Here is a 21123-nt window from a genome sequence, read left to right as displayed (position 1 = left end):
TGTGGGGGTGTCCCCAGCTGAAATCCAGAGGAGCAGGTGGTGCCTGGTTTGCTCCCAACCGTCTGGCAACTCACCTGGAAGGCAGAAACCTGCTTCTTTTGCAGGGCCCCTTTCTGAGGTGACTGTTCAGATTGGCAGCTCTAGAAATTATACCTTAATATGTTAAATTTCAAGATCTTGGACAGACTCAGGTTCAAATCTCAGCCTACCACTTACTGGCTGTGTGACTGGAGACGGCACTCAACAGTTCTGGTGCTCGTTTTCCAGACCTGTAAAATAGGGACATCAATTCCCACTTCCTACGACTGCTTTTGAGGATTAAATGAGATGAAACGTGTTTAGCACAGGGATTGGCACATACTAAGTGCTCAACAGATTGCTGCTATTATGATGATTTGGTAAAATGTGATCATTTATTTATTTTTTCAGCTAACCAATATTTTTATTAAGCCCCCACAGTGTTCCAGGCACTGAGGATGTTCTTGAGATGCAGGAACATCCCTGCCTTTATGGAGCTCTCAGCCTGTGGGGAAGACCAAGAACAAACAGGCACACAAGGAATGAACAATTTATCAATAGCCATAAAAAGTGACAGACAGTAATGTGGTGGAGGGTGGTTGCGAGTATCACTTTAGAGAGAAGACTCACATAGTGGGTGTGTTGGGGTATTAAAACTTTGATGGTCTAGTAAATGCTTACTGGCCAATCAATTACTTATCGCAGAACCTTTCTAAACTCATCGGCAGAAATGACCACAGGGACTACTATGGTCGCATATACCCACGACACCCTCGGCTGCGTGTCATGCTCACATACCACCTGAGCAAACAAATCTCCAGCCCTTCCCTTCTGCTCACCTCTTCTTGAAGGCCAGCACTCCTTTTGCCTGACCCCCACCCTCTAGAGTCCCCTGGGATCTGAGAAAGTCACTATTGAAAGGATTCTCACACTTCACATATCTTTCAGCATCTCTGACTGTTCTTCACACATCACTGAGATGGTGGAATTTTAAACAGAGCCCTTGGGAGGAAGGTCCACTCTGAAGACATCCTAAGTCTGCAAGACACAGAAGTGAGCAGAGAAAGGGGAGCACACAGAAGCTTCTTCGTGAATTCACAGTCACACTGCACAGCAGGGAAAGAAAATAACACAATGAAAGAAAGAGTAAAGACACTCTCCCAAAACCAGGAGTGACTATCAACCATCTGCTGCAAATGCAAGCCCACCAGAGAGAATAAGGGTGCTTAGAGAAACAGAAATATCAAGTGGGCTCCCACATTCATAGAGGCATTCAGAGCCTGAGACAAAAACCCAATGGGTCTTACCTCCAGCTCTGGAAGTGTGAGCCAACCTAGCACTACAAAGCATTTCTTCAGGTCTTTTGGCCACACAAACTACACCTCAATGGAGTTAGTATTACTTGCTACTAACTGGTAGCCAATATTGTTTTCTGGAAGGAAAAATGAAATTCTGAAAGGTTGCACCCAAAATATCTGCAGATAATATTAACCTCTGAAGGGCACATCTAGGGTCAGATGTAGAAAAATGATTTAATTTTCATTGGATAATCTTTTGTACTATTTGATTTTTATGTGTTTTATAATTATTATCAAAGGGAAAGATTTTATCTTCAAAATAAATGACAGAGAAAAACTGCTAATTGAGAGGTATCATTAACTTATCAATAAGTTCAAATAATTAATTTTCTTTTGCTTAATCATTATATGTCCTCTATTTCTTGATACAAAGAGGAAACATCACGATATTAACAAAAGTCATATAATAATGCCTTATAACGAAGTAGAAAGAAATATGAAAATGACATTCTCAGCCAAGATGGCCAAATAGGAACAGCTCTGGTCTGCAGCTCCCAGCAAATAAACACAGAAAGCAGGTGATTTCTGCATTTCCAACTGAGCTGCCTGGTTCATCTCATTGGGACTGGTTAGACAGTGGGTGCAGCCCACAGAGGGTGAGTAGAAGCAGGGTGGGGCGTCACCATACCTGGGAAGTGCAAGGGGTCAGAGAACTCCCTCCCCCAGCCAAGGGAAGCCATGAAGGACTGTGCCATGAGGAACAGTACATTCTGGCCCAAATACAATGCTTTTCCCACAGTCTTCACAACCCACAGACCAAGAAATTCCCTTGGGTGCCTACACCACAAGGGCCCTGGGTTTCAAAAACAAAACTGGGCGGCCATTTGCTGCAGGAGGTTTTTTTGTACCCCAATGGTGCCTGGAATTTCAGCAAAACAGAACTGTTCACTTACCTGGAAAGGGCGCTGAAGCCTGGGAACCAAGTGCTCTAGGTCAGTGGATCCCATCCCCATGGAGCCCAGCAAGACAAGATCCACTAGCTTGAAATTCTCACTGCAAGCACAGGAGTCTAAAGTCAACCTGAGAGGGTCCAGCTTGGTGGGGGGAGGGGCATCCACCATTATTGAGGTTTGAGTAAGCGGTTTTTCCCTCACAGTGTAAACAAAGGCTCCAGGAAGTTTAGACTGGGCAGAGCCCACCACAGCACCACAAAGTCACTGTAGCCAGACTGCCTCTCTAGATTTCCCTCTCTAGATTCTCCTCTCTGGGTAGGGCATCTCTGAAAGAAAGGCAACAGCCCCACTCAGGGGCTTATAGATAAAATGTCCATCTCCCTGAGACAGAGCACCTAGGGAAAGGGGTGGCTGTGGGCACAGCTTCAGCAGACTTAAACATTCCTGCCTGCCAGCTCTGAAGAGAGCAGCGGATCCCCCAGTACAGTGCTTGAGCTCCATTAAGACACAGACTGCCTCCTCAAGTGGGTCCCTGACCTCTGTGCCTCATGACTGGGACACACCTCCCAGTAGGGGTTGACAGATGTGTCATACAGGAGAGTTCTGGCTGGCATCTGGCAGGTGCCCCTCTAAGACGAAGCTTCCAGAGGAAGGAGTAAACAGCAATCTATTCTGTTCTGCAGCCTTCAGTGGTGATACCCAGGCAAACAGGGTCTGGAGTGGCCCTCCAGCAAATTTGAGCAGACCTGCAGAAGAGGGGCCTGAGTGTTAGCATCAACATCAACAAAAAGGATGACCATGCAAAAACTCCATCCAAAAGTCACCAACAGTAAAAACCAAAGGTAGATAAATCCATGAAGATAAGAAAAAAACAGAGCAAAAAGGCTGAAAATTCCAAAAACAAGAATACCTCTTCTCCTTCAGAGGATCACAACTCCTCACAAGCAACGGAGCAAAACAGGACAGAGAATCAATTTGATGAATTGACAGAAGTAGGCTTCAGAAGGTGGGTAATAACAAGCTCCTCCAAGCTAAAGGAGCATGTTCTAACCCAATGCAAGGAAGCTAAGAACCTTGAGAAAAGGTTAGAAGAATTGCTAACTAGAATAACCAGTTTCGAGAAGAACATAAATGACCTGATGAAGCTGAGAAACATGGCACAAGAACTTCATGAAGCATACACAAGTATCAATAGCCAAATTAATCAAGCAGAAGAAGGGATATCAGAGAGTGAAGATCAACTTAATGAAATAAAGCATGAAGTCAAGATTAGAGAAAAAAGAATAAAAAGGAACCAACAAAGCCTCCAATAAATATGGGACTATGTGAAAAGACCAAACCTACATTTGATTGGTGTACCTGAAGGTGAAGGGGAGAATGGAACCAAGTTGAAAAATGCACTTCAAGATATTATCCAGGAGAACTTCCCCAACCTAGCAAGACAGGCCAACATTCAAATTCAGGAAATACAGAAAACACCATAAAGATACTCCTTGAAAAGAGCAACACCAAGACACATGATCTTTAGATTCACCAAGGTTAAAATGAAGGAAAATATGTTAAAGGCAGCCAGAGAGAAAGGTCGGGTTACCCACAAAGAGAAGCTTATCACACTAACAACAGATCTCTCTGCAGAAACCCTACAAGCCAGAAGAGAGTGGGGGCCAATATTCAACGTTCTTAAAGAAAAGAATTTCAGCCCAGAATCGCATATCCAGCCAAACAAAGCTTCATAAGTGAAAGAGAAATAAAATCCTTTACAGACAAGCAAATGCTAAGGGATTCTTGTCAGGCCTGCCTTACAAGAGTTCCTGAAGGAAGCACTAAATATGCAAAAGAACAACTGGTACCAGCCACTGCAAAGAAAAACTAAAATGTTAAGACCATCATCACTATGAAGAAATTGCATCAACTAATGGGCAAAATAACCAAGTAGCATCATAATGACAGGATCAAATTCACATTAACCTTAAATGTGAATGGGCTAAATGACCCAATTAAAAGACACAGACTGGCAAATTGGATGAAGAGTCAAGACTCATTGGTGAGCTGTATTCAGGAGACCTATCTCATGTGCAAAGACACAAATAGGCTCAAAATAAAGGGATAGAGGAATATTTACCAAGCAAATGGAAAGCAAAAAGGCAGAGGTTGCAATCCTTGCCTCTGATAAAAACAGACTTTAAAAACCACAAAGATCAAAAAAGACAAAGAAGGACATTACCTAATGGTGAAGTCATCAATGCAACAAGAAGAGCTAACTATCCTAAATATATATGCACCCAATACAGGAGCACCCAGATTCATAAAGGAAGTTCTTAGAGATCTAAAAACAGACTTAGACTCCCACACAATAATACTGGAAGACTTTAACACCCCATTGTCAATATTACACAGGCCAACAACACAAAAAATTAACAAAGATATTCAGGACTTGAACTCAGCTCTGGACCAAGCAGACCTAATAGACATCTACACAACTCTCCACCCCAAGTCAACTGAATATACATTCTTCTCAGCACCAAATAGTACTTATTCTAAAATTGACCACATAATTGGAAGTAAAACACTCTTCAGAAAATGCAGAAGAATGGCAATCTTAACAAACAGTCTCTCAGACTACAGTGTAATCAAATTAGAACTCAGGATCAAGAAACTCAACCAAAACTGCCCAACTACATGGAAACTTAACCCTGCTCTTGAATGACTACTGGATAAATAATGAAATTGAGGCAGAAATAAGGGACAAAGACACAATGTACCAAAATCTCTGGGACACAGCTAAAGCAGGGTTTAGAGGAAAAATTATTGCACTAAATGCCCAAAGGAGAAAGCGGGAAAGATCTATAACTCAATGCCCTGACATCACAAAAGACCTAGAGAAACAAGAGCAAACAAATTGAAAAGCCAGCAGAAGACAAGAAATAACTAAGATCTTGGCAGAACTAAAGAAGATAGAGACACAAAAAAACCCTTCAAAAAAATCAATGAATCCAGGAACTTGTTGTTTGAAAAGACTAACAAAATAGATAGACTGCTAGCCAGACTAATAATGGAGAAAAGAGAGAAGAATTAAATAGACACAATAAAAAATGATGAAGGGGTTATCACCACTGATCCCACAGAAATACAAACTACCATCAAATAATACAAACTACCATCAAAGAACACTAGAAACACCTCTATGTAAATAAACTAGAAAATCTAGAAGAAATGAATAAATGGCTGGACATACACACTCTCCCAAAACTAAACCTGGAAGAAGTCGAATACCTGATTAGACCAGAAACACATTCTGAAACTGAGGCAGTAATTTTTTTTTTTTGAGATGGAGTTTCACTCTTGTTACCCAGGCTGGAGTGTAATGGCGTGATCTCGGCCCACCACAACCTCCGAGGCAGTAATTAATAGCCTACCAACCAAAAAAAAAGCCCAGGGCAGATGGATTCACAACTGAATTCTACCAGAGGTACAAAGAGCAGCTGGTACCATTCCTCCTAATACTATTCCAAGCAATAGAAAAAGAAGGACTCATACCTAACTCATTATATGAGGCCAGCATCATCCTGATAATAAAACCTGGAAGAAATACAACAAAAAAAAGGGAAAATTTTAGACCAATATCCCTGATGAACATCGATGCAAAAATTCTCAATAAAATACTAGCAAACCAAATCCAGCAGCACATTAAAAAGCTTATCCACCAAGATCAAGTTGGCTTCATCCCTGGGAAGCAAGGCTGGTTCAACATACACAAATCAATAAATCTAATTAATCCATAAACAGAACCAGTGACAAAAACCATGATTATCTCAATAGATGCAGAAAAGGCCTTAGATAAAATTCAACACCCTTCATGCTAAAAACACTCAATAAACTAGGTATTGATGGAACATATCTCAAAATAATAAGAGCTATTTGTGACAAACCCACAGCCAATATCATACTAAATGGGCAAAAGCTGGAAGCATTCCCTTTGAAAACCAGCACAAGACAAGGATGCCCCCTCTCACCACTCCTGTTCAACAAAGTATTAGAAGTTCTGGCCAGGGCAATCAGGCAAAAGAAAGGAATAAAGGATATTCGAACTGGAAAAGAGGAAGTCAAATTATCAGTTTGCAGATGGCATGATGTTACATTTAGAAAACCCAATCATCTCAGCCCAAAAACTCCTTAAGCTGATAAGCAACTTTAGCAAAGTCTCAGGTACAAAATCAATGTAGAAAAATCACAAGCATTCCTACAAACAGAGAGCCAAATAATGAGCAAACTCCTCTTCACAATTGCTACAAAGAGAATAAAATACCTAAGAATACAACTTATAAGAGATGTGATGGACCTCTTCAAGGAGAACTACAAACCACTGCTCAAGGAAATAAGAGAGGACACAAACGAATGGAAAAACATTCCATGCTCATGGATAGGAAGAATCAATATCTTGAAAATGGCCATAATGCCCAGAGTAATTTATATATTCAATGCTATTCCCATAAAGCTACCATTGATTTTCTTTACAGAATTAGAAAAAAAACTACTTTAAATTTCATATGGAACCAAAAAAGAGCTTGCATAGCCAAGACAATCTTAAGCAAAAAGAACAAAGCTGGAGGCATGCTACCTGACTTCAAACTATATTACAAGTCTACATTAACCAAAACAGCATGGTACTGTACCTGGGTCCCAATCTGTCTGTCACTCACTAGGCTAATCCCTTCCCTCCCTGGACTTCAGATGCTCCCTGAAAAAGATGCAGGTATTGGATTAAAAATCTAAAATCCTCTCCAACTTTCTATGTTCTCTCTGAAAATAAAGGCACATGTATTTGCTGAAAAATTTTTATGGTTTTGAAATTATGAAAGTAACACACCCTTACCAAAGGCTCAGTTGACACACATGTATGTAAGGCAGAGCTTTCCTGCACTGCCCCCACCTTTACTGACTTCCTCTCTGCTTCCAGAGTTAGCCACCAGTAACAGACTATCGCTACACTGTCCAATGTGGTAGCCACTAGCATGTGTAACTGTGTAAACTCAAATTTTAATGAATTGAAATTATGTTGCTGTGAAAATTCAGTTCCTCAGTCATCCTAGTCACATTGCAAGGGCTCGATAGCCATGTGAGGCTAGTGGCTACCAAACTGGACAGCACAGATACAGAACAATGTTATCACTGCAAAAGTTCTACCAGATGGTACCAGTCTACTGTGCATAAAAAATGCCTTTCAATACTGCTCAATACTTATTTCCTGGAATTTCTCCCATTGCTTATAACAGGTCCTCTCTAGCTCGGCTCAGGACTACTCTAACAGCTTAATGGAGTAAGTTGCTTTGAAAAGGTCTCCAGCCAGGTGTGCTGGCTCATGCCTATAATCCCAGCACCCTGGGAGGCCAAGGCAGGTGGATTACCTAAGGTCAGGAGTTTGAGACCAGCCTGGCCAATATGGTGAAAGCCTGTCTCTACTAAAAATACCAAAAAAAATTAGCAGGGCTTGGTGGTGGACATCTGTAATTCCAGTTATTTGGGAGGCTGAGGCAGGAGAATCACTTAAACCTGGGAGTTGGAGGTTGCAGTGAGCTGAGATCATGCCACTGCACTCCAGCCCAGGTGACAAGAGCAAGACTCTATCTAAATAAAAAAATAAAAAAAAAGGAAGGAAGGAAGGAAGGAAGGGAGGGAGGGAGGGAGGGAGGGAGGGAGAAAGAAAGAAGAAAGAAAGAAAGAAAGAAAGAAAGAAAGAAAGAAAGAAAGAAAGAAAGAAAGAAGAGAGAGACAGAAAGAAAGAAGGAAAGAAAGAAAGGAAGAATGAAAGGAGAGAAAGAAAGAAGGAAAGGTCGGGGGACTTCTGAAGATGGCGCTGTAGGACCAACTCAGGATTGTAGCTCCCAGTGAATTCACAGAGGGTGAGTGGATGCCGCATTTCCAGATGGATCTTTATTGCCCACAAACCAGGAGATTCCCAGGTGTAGGAGCCCCACGGGCCGCCAGTGCAGCAGTTTGGGCCGGTGCGGCTGTTTGGGCCAGGGCCACAGCACAGCGGCACTCAGTACAAAATACACTGGTTTGGTTGCCCTGTTAAACCGGCAATTGGAGATTTTGGAAGGCAGATTAGCACATTCATCTGATTAAACAGGACTTAAACAGAAAGCCAGGCCAGGAGATTCCCGGGCAGCAATTTGTTTGAGATGGCGCAGTGGGTCACTGCACAGGAAATCACACAGATCCTGGCGTCCTTGCAGCAGGTGACTGGAACACCTGGGAGAGAGTCAACCGTTCAACTTAAAAAAAAAAAAAAAGGGCTCTGAGGCAGGAAGCCAGGTGATCAGGCTCGGTGGGTCCCACCCCCACAAAAACAAACAAAACAGCAATTGGAAACGCTCAGGGTCGAGAGTTTCACAGCAAGCACAGCTGAACCCAGGACAGTGCAGCTCGGTGGGGGAGGGGCGTCCACCATTACCGAGGCACGTGACCCCTATGGAGGTACTCTGCCATTGTAGACGCAGCCTGCCATTGCTGAGGCAACCCGCCATAACAGAGAGAGTCTGCCACTACAGAGACAGGCCACCATCGCCACTGCAGTTCTAACCACACCCATATAAACAGGACTACAGGGAATTACACACAGCAGCAGGGTGGAGCCCACAACAGCAGGGCGGAGCCCACGGCAACAGGGCAGAGCCCACGGCAGCTCAGCATAGCCACTACAGGCAGGTGGTGACTAGACTGCCTCCTCACCGCGCAGAAAAGTGCAATGAATACTAATAAATAAAGCCCTAACTCCCCGGGACAGCAACTGAGGAAAAAAAAAAGGAGGGGGCTTTATAAGTTCTGCTGCAGCAGACTTAAACGTACTTACCTAGCAGCCCTGAATGAACAATGGAGCTCACAGCTCAGCACTTGAGCTCTAATAAAGTACAGACTGTCTCCTCAAGCAGCACCCAGGACAAAGATAGCAGAAGAAGAATCTGGTAGGAACCCTCACGGTTCCGCAGCTGCTACAGGAGTTCCCCAGGCAAGCAGAGCCTGGAGTGGACCTCAGCAGTCTAACAGCAGAGGGGCCAGACTGTTAGAAGGAAAACTAAGAAACAGAAATACTTCATCATCAACAATCTGGACATCCACTCAGAGACACAATCGGGAAATCAGCAACTGCAAAGACAACAGGTGGATAAATCCACAAAGGTGGGAAGAAACCAGCGCAAAAAGGAGGAAAAGACTTGAAACCAGAACACCTCTCCTACAAAGGACCAAAACTCCTCACCAGCAAGGGAACAAAGCTACACGGAGAATGAGTGTGATGAAATGACAGAATCAGACTTCAGAAGGTGGGTAATGAGAAACTTCCGTGAGCTAAAAGAACACGTTCTAAATCAATGCAAAGGAACTAAGAACCTTGAAAAAAGATTTGAGGAAATGATAACAAGAATGGATAACGTAGAGAGGAATATGAGTGAATTGAGGGAGCTGAAAAACACAACACGAGAACTTCGCGAAGCATGCACAAGTTTCAACAGCCGAATTGACCAAGCAGAAGAAAGGATATCAGAAGTCAAAGATCAACTCAATGAAATAAAACGAGAAGCCAACATTAGAGAAAAAAAGCACAAAAAGGAATGAACAAGTCTCCAAGAAATGTGGGACTATGTGAAGAGACCTAACCTACGTTTGATAGATGTACCTGAATGTGACGAAGAGAATGAATCCAAGCTGGAAAATACTCTTCAGTATATTTTCCAGGAAAATTTCCCCAACCTAGCAAGCAGGCCAATATTCAAGTCCAGGAAATACAGAGAACACCACAAAGATATTCCGCAAGAAGAGCAACCCCAAGGCACATAATTGTCAGATTCACCAGGGTTGAAATGAAGAAGAAAATGCTAAGGGCAGCCTGAGAGAAAGGTCGGGTCACCCACAAAGGGAAGCCCATCAGACTCACAGCAGATCTCTCGGCAGAAACTCTACAAGCCAGAAGAGAGTGGGGGCCAATATTCAACATCCTTAAAGAAAAGAACTTTCAATCCAGAATTTCATATCCAGCCAAACTGAGCTTCATAAGTGAAGGAAAAATGAAACCCTTTGCAAACAAGGAAGTATTCATAGATTTTGTCACCACCAGGCCTGCTTTACAAGAGCTCCTAAAGGAGGCACTACACATAGAAAGGAACAACCAGTACCAGCCATTTCAAAAACATACCAAATGGTAAAGAGCATAAACAAAATGAAGAATCTACATCAACTAACGGGCAAAACAGCCAGCTAACATCAAAATGGCAGTATCACATTCACACATAACAATATTAACCCTAAATGTAAATGGACTAAATGCACCAATCAAAAGACACAGACTGGCAAATTGGATAAAAAACCAAAACCTATCGGTGTGCTGTATCCAGGAAACCCATCTCACATGCAAGGATACACAAAGGCTCAAAATAAAGGGATGGAGGAAGATTTATCAAGCAAATGGAGAGCAAAAAAGAAAAAAAAATGCAGGAGTTGTAATTCTTGTCTCTGATAAAATAGACTCTAATGCAACAAAGATCAAAAGAGACATAGAAGGACATTACATAATGGTAAAAGGATCGATACAACAAGAAGACCTAACGATCCTAAATATATATGGACCCAATACAGGAGCACCCAGATATATAAGGCAAGTTCTTAATGACTTACAAAGAGACTTAGACTCCCACACAATAATAGCGGGAGACTTTAACACTCCACTGTTGATATTAAACAGATCAACCAGACAGAAAATTAACAAGGATATCCAGGGCTTGAACTCAGACCTGGAGCAAGCAAACCTGATAGACATGTATAGAACTCTCCACCCCAAATCCACAGAATATACATTCTTCTCAGCACCACATCACACCTACTCTAAAACTGACCACATAATTGGAAGTAAAACACTTCTCAGCAAATGCAAAACAACTGAAATCATAACAAACAGTCTCTCAGACCATAGTGTAATCAAGTTAGAACTCAGAATTCAGAAACCAACCCAGAACCGCACAGCTTCATGGAAACTGAACAACTGGCTCTTGAATGTTGACTGGATAAACAATGAAATGAAGGCAGAAATAAAGAAGTTCTTCAAAACCAACGAGAACGAGGACACAACATGCCAGAATCTCTGGGACACATTTAAAGCAGTCTCTAGAGGAAAATATTTAGCAATAAGTGCCCACAAGAGAAGAGTGGAGATATCCAAAATTGACACCCTATCATCAAAATTGAAAGAGCTAGAGGAGCAAGATCAAAAAAACTTAAAACCTAGCAGAAGACAAGAAATAACTAAGATCAGAGCTGAACTGAAGGAGATAGAGACACGAAAACCCCTTCAAAAAAATCAATAGATCCAAGAGCTGGTTTTTTGAAAAGATCAACAAAATAGACCACTAGCCACACTGATAAAAAAGAAAAGAGAGAATAACCAAATAGAAGCAATAAAAAACGATAAAGGGGAAATCACCACAGATTCCACAGAAATTCAAACCATCATCAGAGAATATTACCAACAACTCTATGCACATAAACTAGTAAACCTGGAAGAAATGGATAAACTCCTAGACACTTGTGTCCTCCCAAGCCTAAACCAGGAGGAAGTCAAAATTATGAATAGACCAATAACAAGGTCTGAAGTTGAGGCAGCAGTTAAGAGCCTACCACACAAAAAAAAGCCCAGGTCCAGATGGGTTCCCAGCCGAAATCTACCAGACACACAAAAAGGAGCTGGTACCATTCCTTCTGAAACTATTCCAAATAATCCAAAAAGAGGGAATCCTTCCCAAATCATTTTATGAGACCAACATCATCCTGATACCAAAACCCAGCAGACACCCAACAAGAAAAGAAAACTTCAGGCCAATATCCATGATGAACATAGACGCAAAAATCTTCAATAAAATACTGGCAAGCCAATTGCAACAGCACAGCAAAAAGCTTATCCATCATGATCAAGTAGGATTCATCCCAGGGATGCAAGGCTGGTTCAACATACCCAAGTCTATAAACATAGTTCACCACATAAACAGAACCAAAAATAAAAACCACATGATTATCTCAATTGACGCAGAGAAGGCATTTGACAAAATTCAACAGCCCTTTATGCTAAAAACCCTCAATAAACTCGGTATTGATGGAACATATCTCAAAATAATAAAAGCTATTTACGACAAACCAACACCCAATATCATACTGAATGGGCAAAAACTGAAAGCATTCCCTTTGAAATCTGGCACTAGACAAGGATGCCCTCTCTCACCACTCCTATTCAATATAGTACTGGAAGTTCTAGCCAGAGCAATCAGGCAAGAAAAAGAAATAAAGGGTATTCAAATAGGAAAGGAGGAAGCCAAATTGTCTCTATTTGCAGACGACATGATAGTATATCTACAAGACCCCATCATCTCAGCCCAAACTGATAAGCAACTTCAGCAAAGTCTCAGGATATAAAATCAATGTGCAAAAATCACAAGCATTCCTATACACCAATAACAGACTTAAAGAAAGCCAAATCAAGAACAAACTGCCATTCACAATTGCTACAAAGAGAATAAAATACCTAGGAATACAACTTATAAGGAACGTAAGGGACCTCTTCAAGGAGAACTACAAACCGCTGCTCAACGAAATCAGAGAGGACACAAACAGATGGAGAAACATTCCATGTTCATGGTTAGGAAGAATCAATATCGTGAAAATGGCTATACTGCCCAAAGTAATTTACAGACTCAATGCTATCCCCATCAAGCTACCATTGACTTTCTTCACAGAACTGGAAAAAACCACCATGAACTTCATATGGAACCAAAAGAGAGCCCGCATAGCCAAGTCAATTTAAGCAAAAAGAACACAGCCAGAGGCATCACACTACCGGACTTCAAACTATACTACAAGGCTACAGTAATCAAAACAGCATGGTACTGGTACCAAAACAGAGATATAAACCAATGGAACAGAACAGAGGCATCGGAGGCAACACAACATATCTACAGCCATACAATCTTTGATAAACCTGACAAAAACAAGCAATGGGGAAAGGATTCCCTGTTTAATAAATGGTGTTGCGAAAACTGGCTAGCCATGTGCAGAAAGCAGAAACTGGACCCCTTCCTGACACCTTACACTAAAATTAACTCCAGATGGATTAAAGACTTAAGCATAAGACCTGTCACCATAAGAATCCTAGAAGAAAATCTACGCAAAACCATTCAGGACATAGGAGTAAGCAAGGACTTCATGACCAAAACACCAAAAGCATTGGCAACTAAAGTCAAAATAGACAAATGGGACCTAATGAAACTCCACAGCTTCTGCATGGCTAAAGAAATAGTCACTAGAATGAATCGGCAACCAACAGAATGGGAAAAAAATTTTGCAGTTTACCCATCTGACAAAGGGCTGATATCCAGAATTTACAAAGAACTCAAACAGATTTACAGGAAAAAAACAAACAAGCCCATTCAAAAATGGGCAAAGGATATGAACAGACACTTTACAAAAGAAGACATACATGAGGCCAACAAACATATGAAAAAATGCTCATTATCACTGGTCATTAGAGAGATGCAAATCAAAACTACATTGAGATACCATCTCATGCCAGTTGGAATGGTGATCATTAAAAAATCTGGAGACAATAGATGCTGGAGAGGACGTGGAGAAATAGGAACACATTTACACTGTTGGTGGGAGTGTAAATTAGTTCAACCATTGTGGAAGACAGTGTGGCGATTCCTCAAGGACCTAGAAATAGAAATTCCATTTGACCCAGCAATCCCATTACTGGGTATATATCCAAAGGACTATAAATCAGTCTACTATAAGGACACATGCACACGAATGTTCACTGCAGCACTGTTTACAATAGCAAAGACCTGGAACCAACCCAAATGCCCATTGATGATAGACTGGACAGGAAAAGTGTGGCACATATACACCATGGAATATTATGTAGCAATCAAAAACTATGAGTTCGTGTCCTTTGTAGGGACATGGATGAATCTGGAGAACATCATTCTCAGCAAACTGACACAAGAACAGAAAATGAAATACCGCATATTCTCACTCATAGGCGGGTGATGAACAATGAGAACACATGGACACAGGGAAGGGAGCACTATACACTGGGGTCTATTGGGGGAATACGGGAGGGACAGTGCGGGGGGGAGCTGGAGAGGGATAGCATGAGGTGAAATGCCAGATGTGGGTGAAGGGGAGGAAGGCAGCAAACTGCCACGTGTGTACGTATGCAACTATCTTGCATGTTCTGCACATGTACTCCAAAACCTAAAATGCAATAAAAAAAAAGAAGAAAAAAGGAGGAAAGGTCTCCCAATTTCCTGGTCTATAACTAAGAAAGACTTGCTTCATCACTGAAGGTCACAAGTTGTGAAACTATCACCATCCCAACAGTACATAGACATTTAAAACCTTAACTAAAGAACCAGCAAATTCAGCCTAGGCAAATAGCAAAACTGCTTCTCTACAAATAAAAGTTAAATAGAAAATTAGCCAGGTATAATGGCAGAACTTTTAGTCCCAACTGCTCATAACGCTGAAGCAAGAGGATCACTTGAGCCCAGGAATTCAAGGCTGCAGTGAGCTATGATGGCACCACTGCCCTCTAGCCTAGGTGACAAAGCGAGACCCTGTCACCACCCCTCCAATTAAAAAAAAAAAAAAAGAACTGGCAAACACCAGTGTCCCTCAGGTTGTGGCTTTTCAAAAAGCATTAAGGTATTCAAAGTCTGAAACAAAACACCCAATGAGTCTTGCCCAAGTGTGAGCCAAGCTAGTCACAAACCATGACTCAGTGGAGTTGTCTTAATTATTCCCTAATAAACAGAGGCCAACATTGTTTTCTAGACTCTGACCTCCACTCCACAGTCTGCACAGTCTGAGCAGATAATGCCAACTCCCCACTGCACAGTAAGGAACTCTTTCTTGCTGTATAAAAATATAATGCATTTCTTTCGGTCTTCCATAAATGCTGTCTTCTCTGCTCAACCTTTGCTAGAATGTCCCTCTTTCCCTAACTGCACCTTTTCTCAACACACTTCCCCATTTATTAGCCAGACAATGTGTACTTTTTCCTTAAAGCTCATCTCAGGCATCAGCTACTCCAGAAAATCTTCTTGGCACTCCCAGGCTGGATTAAGGCCCCGCAGTGGCTGCTCCAGCGTATCTATACAGGAGACACGCTAAGGGTGAGTGTCTAGCAGGAAGCAAGGAAGCGGGTGTGGGACTTGTCTTGAAATCACATCTTATAGCAAGGTACAATTTTGGCTGAGATATTTGCAAGAAAAAGAGCAACGTTTTTAAAGATGCTCTTATTCACGCTTGAAATGTGAGTGAGAAAATATCAGTGATCCATTTCAAAGAACATCTTTTTTATAAGCAGTAACTTTGGAAGGTGATTACAGTTGCACAACCTGAATTACTTAACGCCACTAAACTGCACACTTAAAAATGGCTAACATGGTGTCCTCTTGAGCTTTGCCCACCCAGGTTCATCCTCTGCTCGCGGGGTCCAGAACCGAAGGGCCTTTGGCGGCTGGGCGGCAGGCAGCTGTGCCTGTCCCAGGACTGTGTGAGGCACAGGCACCGCAGAAGAAAAGGATTTTTTAAATGGCTAATATGGTAAATTCTGTTATATACATTTTTTACCACAATAAACATAAATAAGGAGAAAGAAATAAACCACAAATAATATATATTTTTTTAAATAGTAACATTGGAGGAGAGCCACTAGAGATTAAAGAAAGGTGATGCCTTCCCCCAAGCCAAACTCCGGCTCTGCTATTGGCCCCTTTATGAACTCCAATAACGTCCTAGTGTTCTTCTGTCATAATAGTGCTACTTTGAATCTGTTTATGTGTCTGTCTTTTCTACTAGATTGACAAAGACCTATTCAATTTTTTTGTATCTCTGCTACTCAGAACAGTCCCCAACAGAGGTATTCAATAAATGTTTGTCTGGTGGATGGATGGAGGATGGATGGATGGATGAATGGATGGATGGAAAGACTTATGAATGAATGGATGGAAGAGTGGTTGAATGGATGGGTAAGTTGGTGGATGAGTGGAAGAGCAGATAAATGATGAATGAATTTATGGATAGTTGGGTGGATAGACAGATAGATAAAGATATTTTCTTAAATCTTCAGTTCTGTCTTCAGACTAGAAGCTAACAATCTCTGTTCTCTATCTCTTTCTGTCTCTATCTCCATTTCTCATAACATCAAAAAAAGTTTTATCTTTAACAACTGTTCAATACACTACGAGAGAAGGCTGCCATTTCTTACCCAGTAAACATACTAAAGAAAGGCTGGCAAAAGGAAAAAAGTAATCTTTAACAATATATATTGGATAATAGCATTAAAAGCTATCCTTTCTCTAAAGGAGGTACAATTTGGAGATAAACTTAAACCACCTTCCTCTCTGTGGCATATGATTAAAATCTGCTTTGTTCTTCTAATTTGCTATTCTCAATTTACCACACTGCTGCTGGCACTGCAAACTCAGGCTTCACAGCTGCCCTTGAATTACTGCGTAACTTTTCCTCCTTTTTTTTTTTTTTCCTTTTAATCAGCACTGAACAAAGAAGGTGCCATCTACACATGGTGGGAAAACTAAGTCTTCAAACCTGGAGGCAAAGGGTCTCACACAAGGTGCCCCCTTGTGTCAGGATGACTCTCAGCAGAAATACTTCTCCCCTGAGGTTTAGGAACACAGGAGGTGAAGTTATCCTTAATGAGGTTCCAGGTGGCATAAAATAACCTGAAGTGTATTTTCCATCCCTACTCTAAAGAGTTTATCACTCTTCCACCTAAGCCTTCAAAAGAAATAGAGCCTGACATGGCAGTAGCTAGTGCCTAAGCAAAAAATAATAAGAATAAAATGCATTGTTTTCCTATATTTCTAAAAATCCTCTAAATACCATGTTCTGCATTGCTAGATTTTCACTTCCAGAGTCCATCTCAAAACTACAAGGTAAATTACCTTAAAATTTTATTAGCATCACCATTCCTTTTTTTCTTTTGACAACTTCTGGGGAGTTAACTTGAAATTTCAAACTACAAGCAATATTTATACCATGCCAAACATGTAAAAGGAAAACGGAGGTAACTTTCAATTATCTAGTTATGTTAGATGTCAAAATGCTGATATAACCATAAACTGACTGCAATTTTATTTGGATGTACATTCAGCCACAGGTTACAAAAAGAACGTAGACAGGGAAAGAATTTAAACTGTGTCCTTGGATGACAGTTCTAAGACATCAATGTGCTTTTTCTACCCAGAGGTGTGATCTGTGTATGGCTTCTCTCTTGAGCTATTAAAAAAATTGTCAGTGAAAATGAATTACATCATTTAGACTACTGAGAACATTCAAAAACAATATAATGGTAGTATTTAGTGTAATAAGAGTGAACCTAAAACTCAAGACACAATACCCCATCCTAATCTTGCTAAATATGAGACATTGGACAAATCCTGTAACATCTCTGTTTAAAGCAATCTCCATTTAATCAATTTAATACATATTATTCTTATACTCAAGATATCAAGAGGACTGAAAGTGTAGAGAAAGGTTGTTGCTAAACAAAGAACCTATAAATACTCAACATCTCATATCACTGTAGGCAATACCTACACAAGCTACAGATGACAAAGACTAGCATTATTATTTTCAGAACAATGGACAGTAATATGAGTACAGACCAGCCAAAAAAAATTTGCTAGAAACATTAAGGAAGAACTATTAGCCAACTTGTTAATTAGGTGTTTGTCCTCTCTTCTATTAATAAGGCTAACTAGCTACTGATTTTTTAAAAACTGCTTGATTTTATCATGATATTCATTTAGTAGATAATACTGTTTGGAATTTCAGTTTATATATAAAGCCCTTCAGTTAATCTTGACTTTCCAGACGAATGTTTAGCATCAAGGACTAGAGTTTTAAAGCAACAAATTGTATTCCCAAGGTGAGAGATTATAAGGCAAACCCTGATCTGTTAACATGTTAATTGCTTTCCGCTGCTACAGAATAATCATACTTCAAACGTTAGCATAATACATACATATATTCAGATAAAACTCTATTGTACATCTAAGATTCAGGTCATTGCATTATTAATATTAGATTATTATTTCAGCAATTTTATAGAACTTGAATTAATTTTAATTAATATTTATAATAACCCCCTGAAAACTACATAAAAAACAAAATTTGCCAGAAGAGATATCTGAGATATAAATAAATATTCAATCAAGGTAAATGATTACAGCACAACCTGCAAAGCTGTTCCTCATATAACATGTTTAATTTTCGTAGCATGTTGATAGGATTTTAAAATGTATTAACTACTTAATGCTCATGACACTATCTCAAAGGGCAACTTCCCTAGAAAGAAAATTGTATGTTCTGAAACTCAGAACTTAAAAACCAAGCAAGGTCTTTTTCATTTGGAAGTCTAAGCCAGGACATGAAATTTAAGAAAAGAAAAATGCTAGTAGGCAAAGACTTCATGAACAAAACACCAAAAGCATTGGCAACAAAAGCCAAAATAGACAAATGGGACCTAATCAAACTCCACAGCTTCTGCCGGCAAAAGAAACAGTCACTAGAGTGCATCGGCAACCAACAGAATGGGAAAAAATTTTTGCAGTTTACCCATCTGACAAAGGGCTGATATCCAGAATTTACAAAGAACTCAAACAGATTTACAGGAAAAAAACAAACAAGCCCATTCAAAAATGGGCAAAGGATATGAACAGACACTTTACAAAAGAAGATATATATGAGGCCAACAATCATATGAAAAAATGCTCATCGTCACTGGTCATCAGAGAGATGCAAATCAAAACCACATTGAGATACCATCTCATGCCAGTTAGAATGGCGATCATTAAAAAATCTGGAGACAACAGATGCTGGAGAGGATGTGGAGAAAAAGGAACACTTTTACACTGTTGGTGGGAGTGTAAATTATTTCAACGATTGTGGAAGACAGTGTGGCGATTCCTCAAGGCCTTAGAAATAGAAATTCCATTTGACCCAGCAATCCCATTACTGGGTATATATCCAAAGGACTATAAATCGTTCTACTATAAGGACACATGTATACAAATGTTCACTGCAGCACTGTTTACAATAGCAAATACCTGGAATCAACCCAAATGCCCATTGATGATAGACTGGATTGGAAAAATGTGGCACATATACACCGTGGAATATTATGCAGCAATCAGAAATGATGAGTTTGTGTCGTTTGTAGGGACATCGATGAATCTGGAGAACATCATTCTCAGCAAACTGACACAAGAACAGAAAATGAAACACCGCATATTCTCACTCACAGGTGGGTGATGAAAAATGAGAACAGATGGACACAGGGAGGGGAGTACTAAACACTGGGGGCTCTTGGGGGGAAAAGGGGAGGGCCAGTGGGAGGGGGAGGTGGGGAGGGATAGCCTGGGGAGAAATGCCAAATGTGGGTGAAGGGGAGAAAGGAAGCAAAACACACTGCCATGTGTGTACCTACGCAACTGTCTTGCATGTTCTGCTCATGTATCCCAAAACCCAAAATGCAATAAAAAATTTTAAAAAAAAAAAGAAAAGAAAAATGCTTTTCCACTGACGACCCTGGTTTGGCTGCCCCATTTGTAGAATAAAATAGAGACCAGCTCTGGTTCAGGTCAGAGCAGCCTAACAAAGGAAAAATGTTTAAGTACTATTGGAAACAATTTCAGAGCTCACAATTCATTGATCTGATCTACAAGCATGTCCCAAGCAGAAATACAGACAAAAAAGGAAGATCTGTCATGGTGGTTTTGTTCATACCACACGGTTTCTGCCACCACCTGCAAGGACATTGGCCACACCCTTTCTTGTCTCTCTATGTCAGACCTGTGTCTGGTAACTTTCATCTCTTATATCCAACTGTCTATTGAGAAGTCTCCACTCAGATGCCCTACAGGCACTTCAAAATCAACATATCCAAAACGGAATTCATTCTCTCTTCTCCCAACCTGCTTCTCCTCTAGTCTCTCTCTTCAGTGTCAGCTTCTGAGAAAGTGTCAGGTGTGCGACTTGCACATTTGCTCAGGGACCCGTGCCTTGAAGGGCCCTGTACTTGGCTTAATGATCAGCTATTACCACTTTGAAATTTTTAATGATTTTTTAACAAGGAACTTTACATTTTCATTTTGTACAAACCCACACAAATTATGTGACCAGGCCTGTCTCTCCTGGAATGGCATTGCCATTACCCAGTCACTGAAACTAATCTTGTGGAACTCATCCCAGGTTCTCCTTTCCTTAACTCCCACATTCAGTCATCCTGTTTCATGCCTAGGGTTTTACACCAAGCAAGCAAGAGATCATTTTGCTTGTAATGCCCTTTTCCTCCTTCTGGTAGAGTTTACCTCCACTTGTCCTTCAATTATTAATCAAGATTCACCTAGACCAGAGATACTTACTGATGCCCCAGCCTGATTTGGTGCCTGCTCCTGCTCCTCTGCCTGCATTTACCTGTCTCTACATACGTTATTCTATCCTCGCATCACTATTCTCTCTTCCCCCAACTGACTGTGAGCCTCTTGATGGCTAATTTTGTTTCCTTTTGTATCTCCACTTCTCAGCTCTGTGCTAGGAATATAGAAGATATTTAACAAATGCTTATTGAATAGGATTGACATTGTTTCAAGAAACTTTAATTTACTTTTCAAAAACGTAACGACTTCATCAATACAAATGCTCTTCCTTTTTAGGATAAGCTGCTTCTTTTATATCCAAAGTGGTCCTCTCCTTTCCATTCTGCACCTTCAGAGAAAATCGACATACCA

At 40.7% G+C, this 21123-nt stretch overlaps 1 protein-coding gene across 8 annotated transcripts in view; it reads right to left on the bottom strand.

Annotated features, from left to right (window-relative positions):
* Positions 1-21123, bottom strand: part of FRMD3 (FERM domain containing 3) — a 398735-nt gene that overhangs the window by 292380 nt on the left and 85232 nt on the right. The window contains exon 1 of one of the 8 annotated variants that reach the window (XM_035303807.3): positions 2270-2556. The exons of 6 other annotated variants lie outside the window; for them this stretch is intronic. In XM_035303807.3, coding sequence (XP_035159698.2) covers positions 2270-2437 — 168 coding nt within the window. In that variant the 5' untranslated portion in view covers positions 2438-2556. Of the gene's footprint in view, positions 1-2269; positions 2557-21123 lie in introns of those variants that run through there. One more of the 8 variants, XM_035303825.3, reaches the window with a different exon arrangement.

Source organism: Callithrix jacchus, chromosome 1 (assembly GCF_049354715.1).
Source record: "Callithrix jacchus isolate 240 chromosome 1, calJac240_pri, whole genome shotgun sequence".
Lineage (NCBI taxonomy): Eukaryota > Metazoa > Chordata > Mammalia > Primates > Cebidae > Callithrix > Callithrix jacchus.
This window is presented reverse-complemented; position numbering and strand designations above follow the sequence as displayed.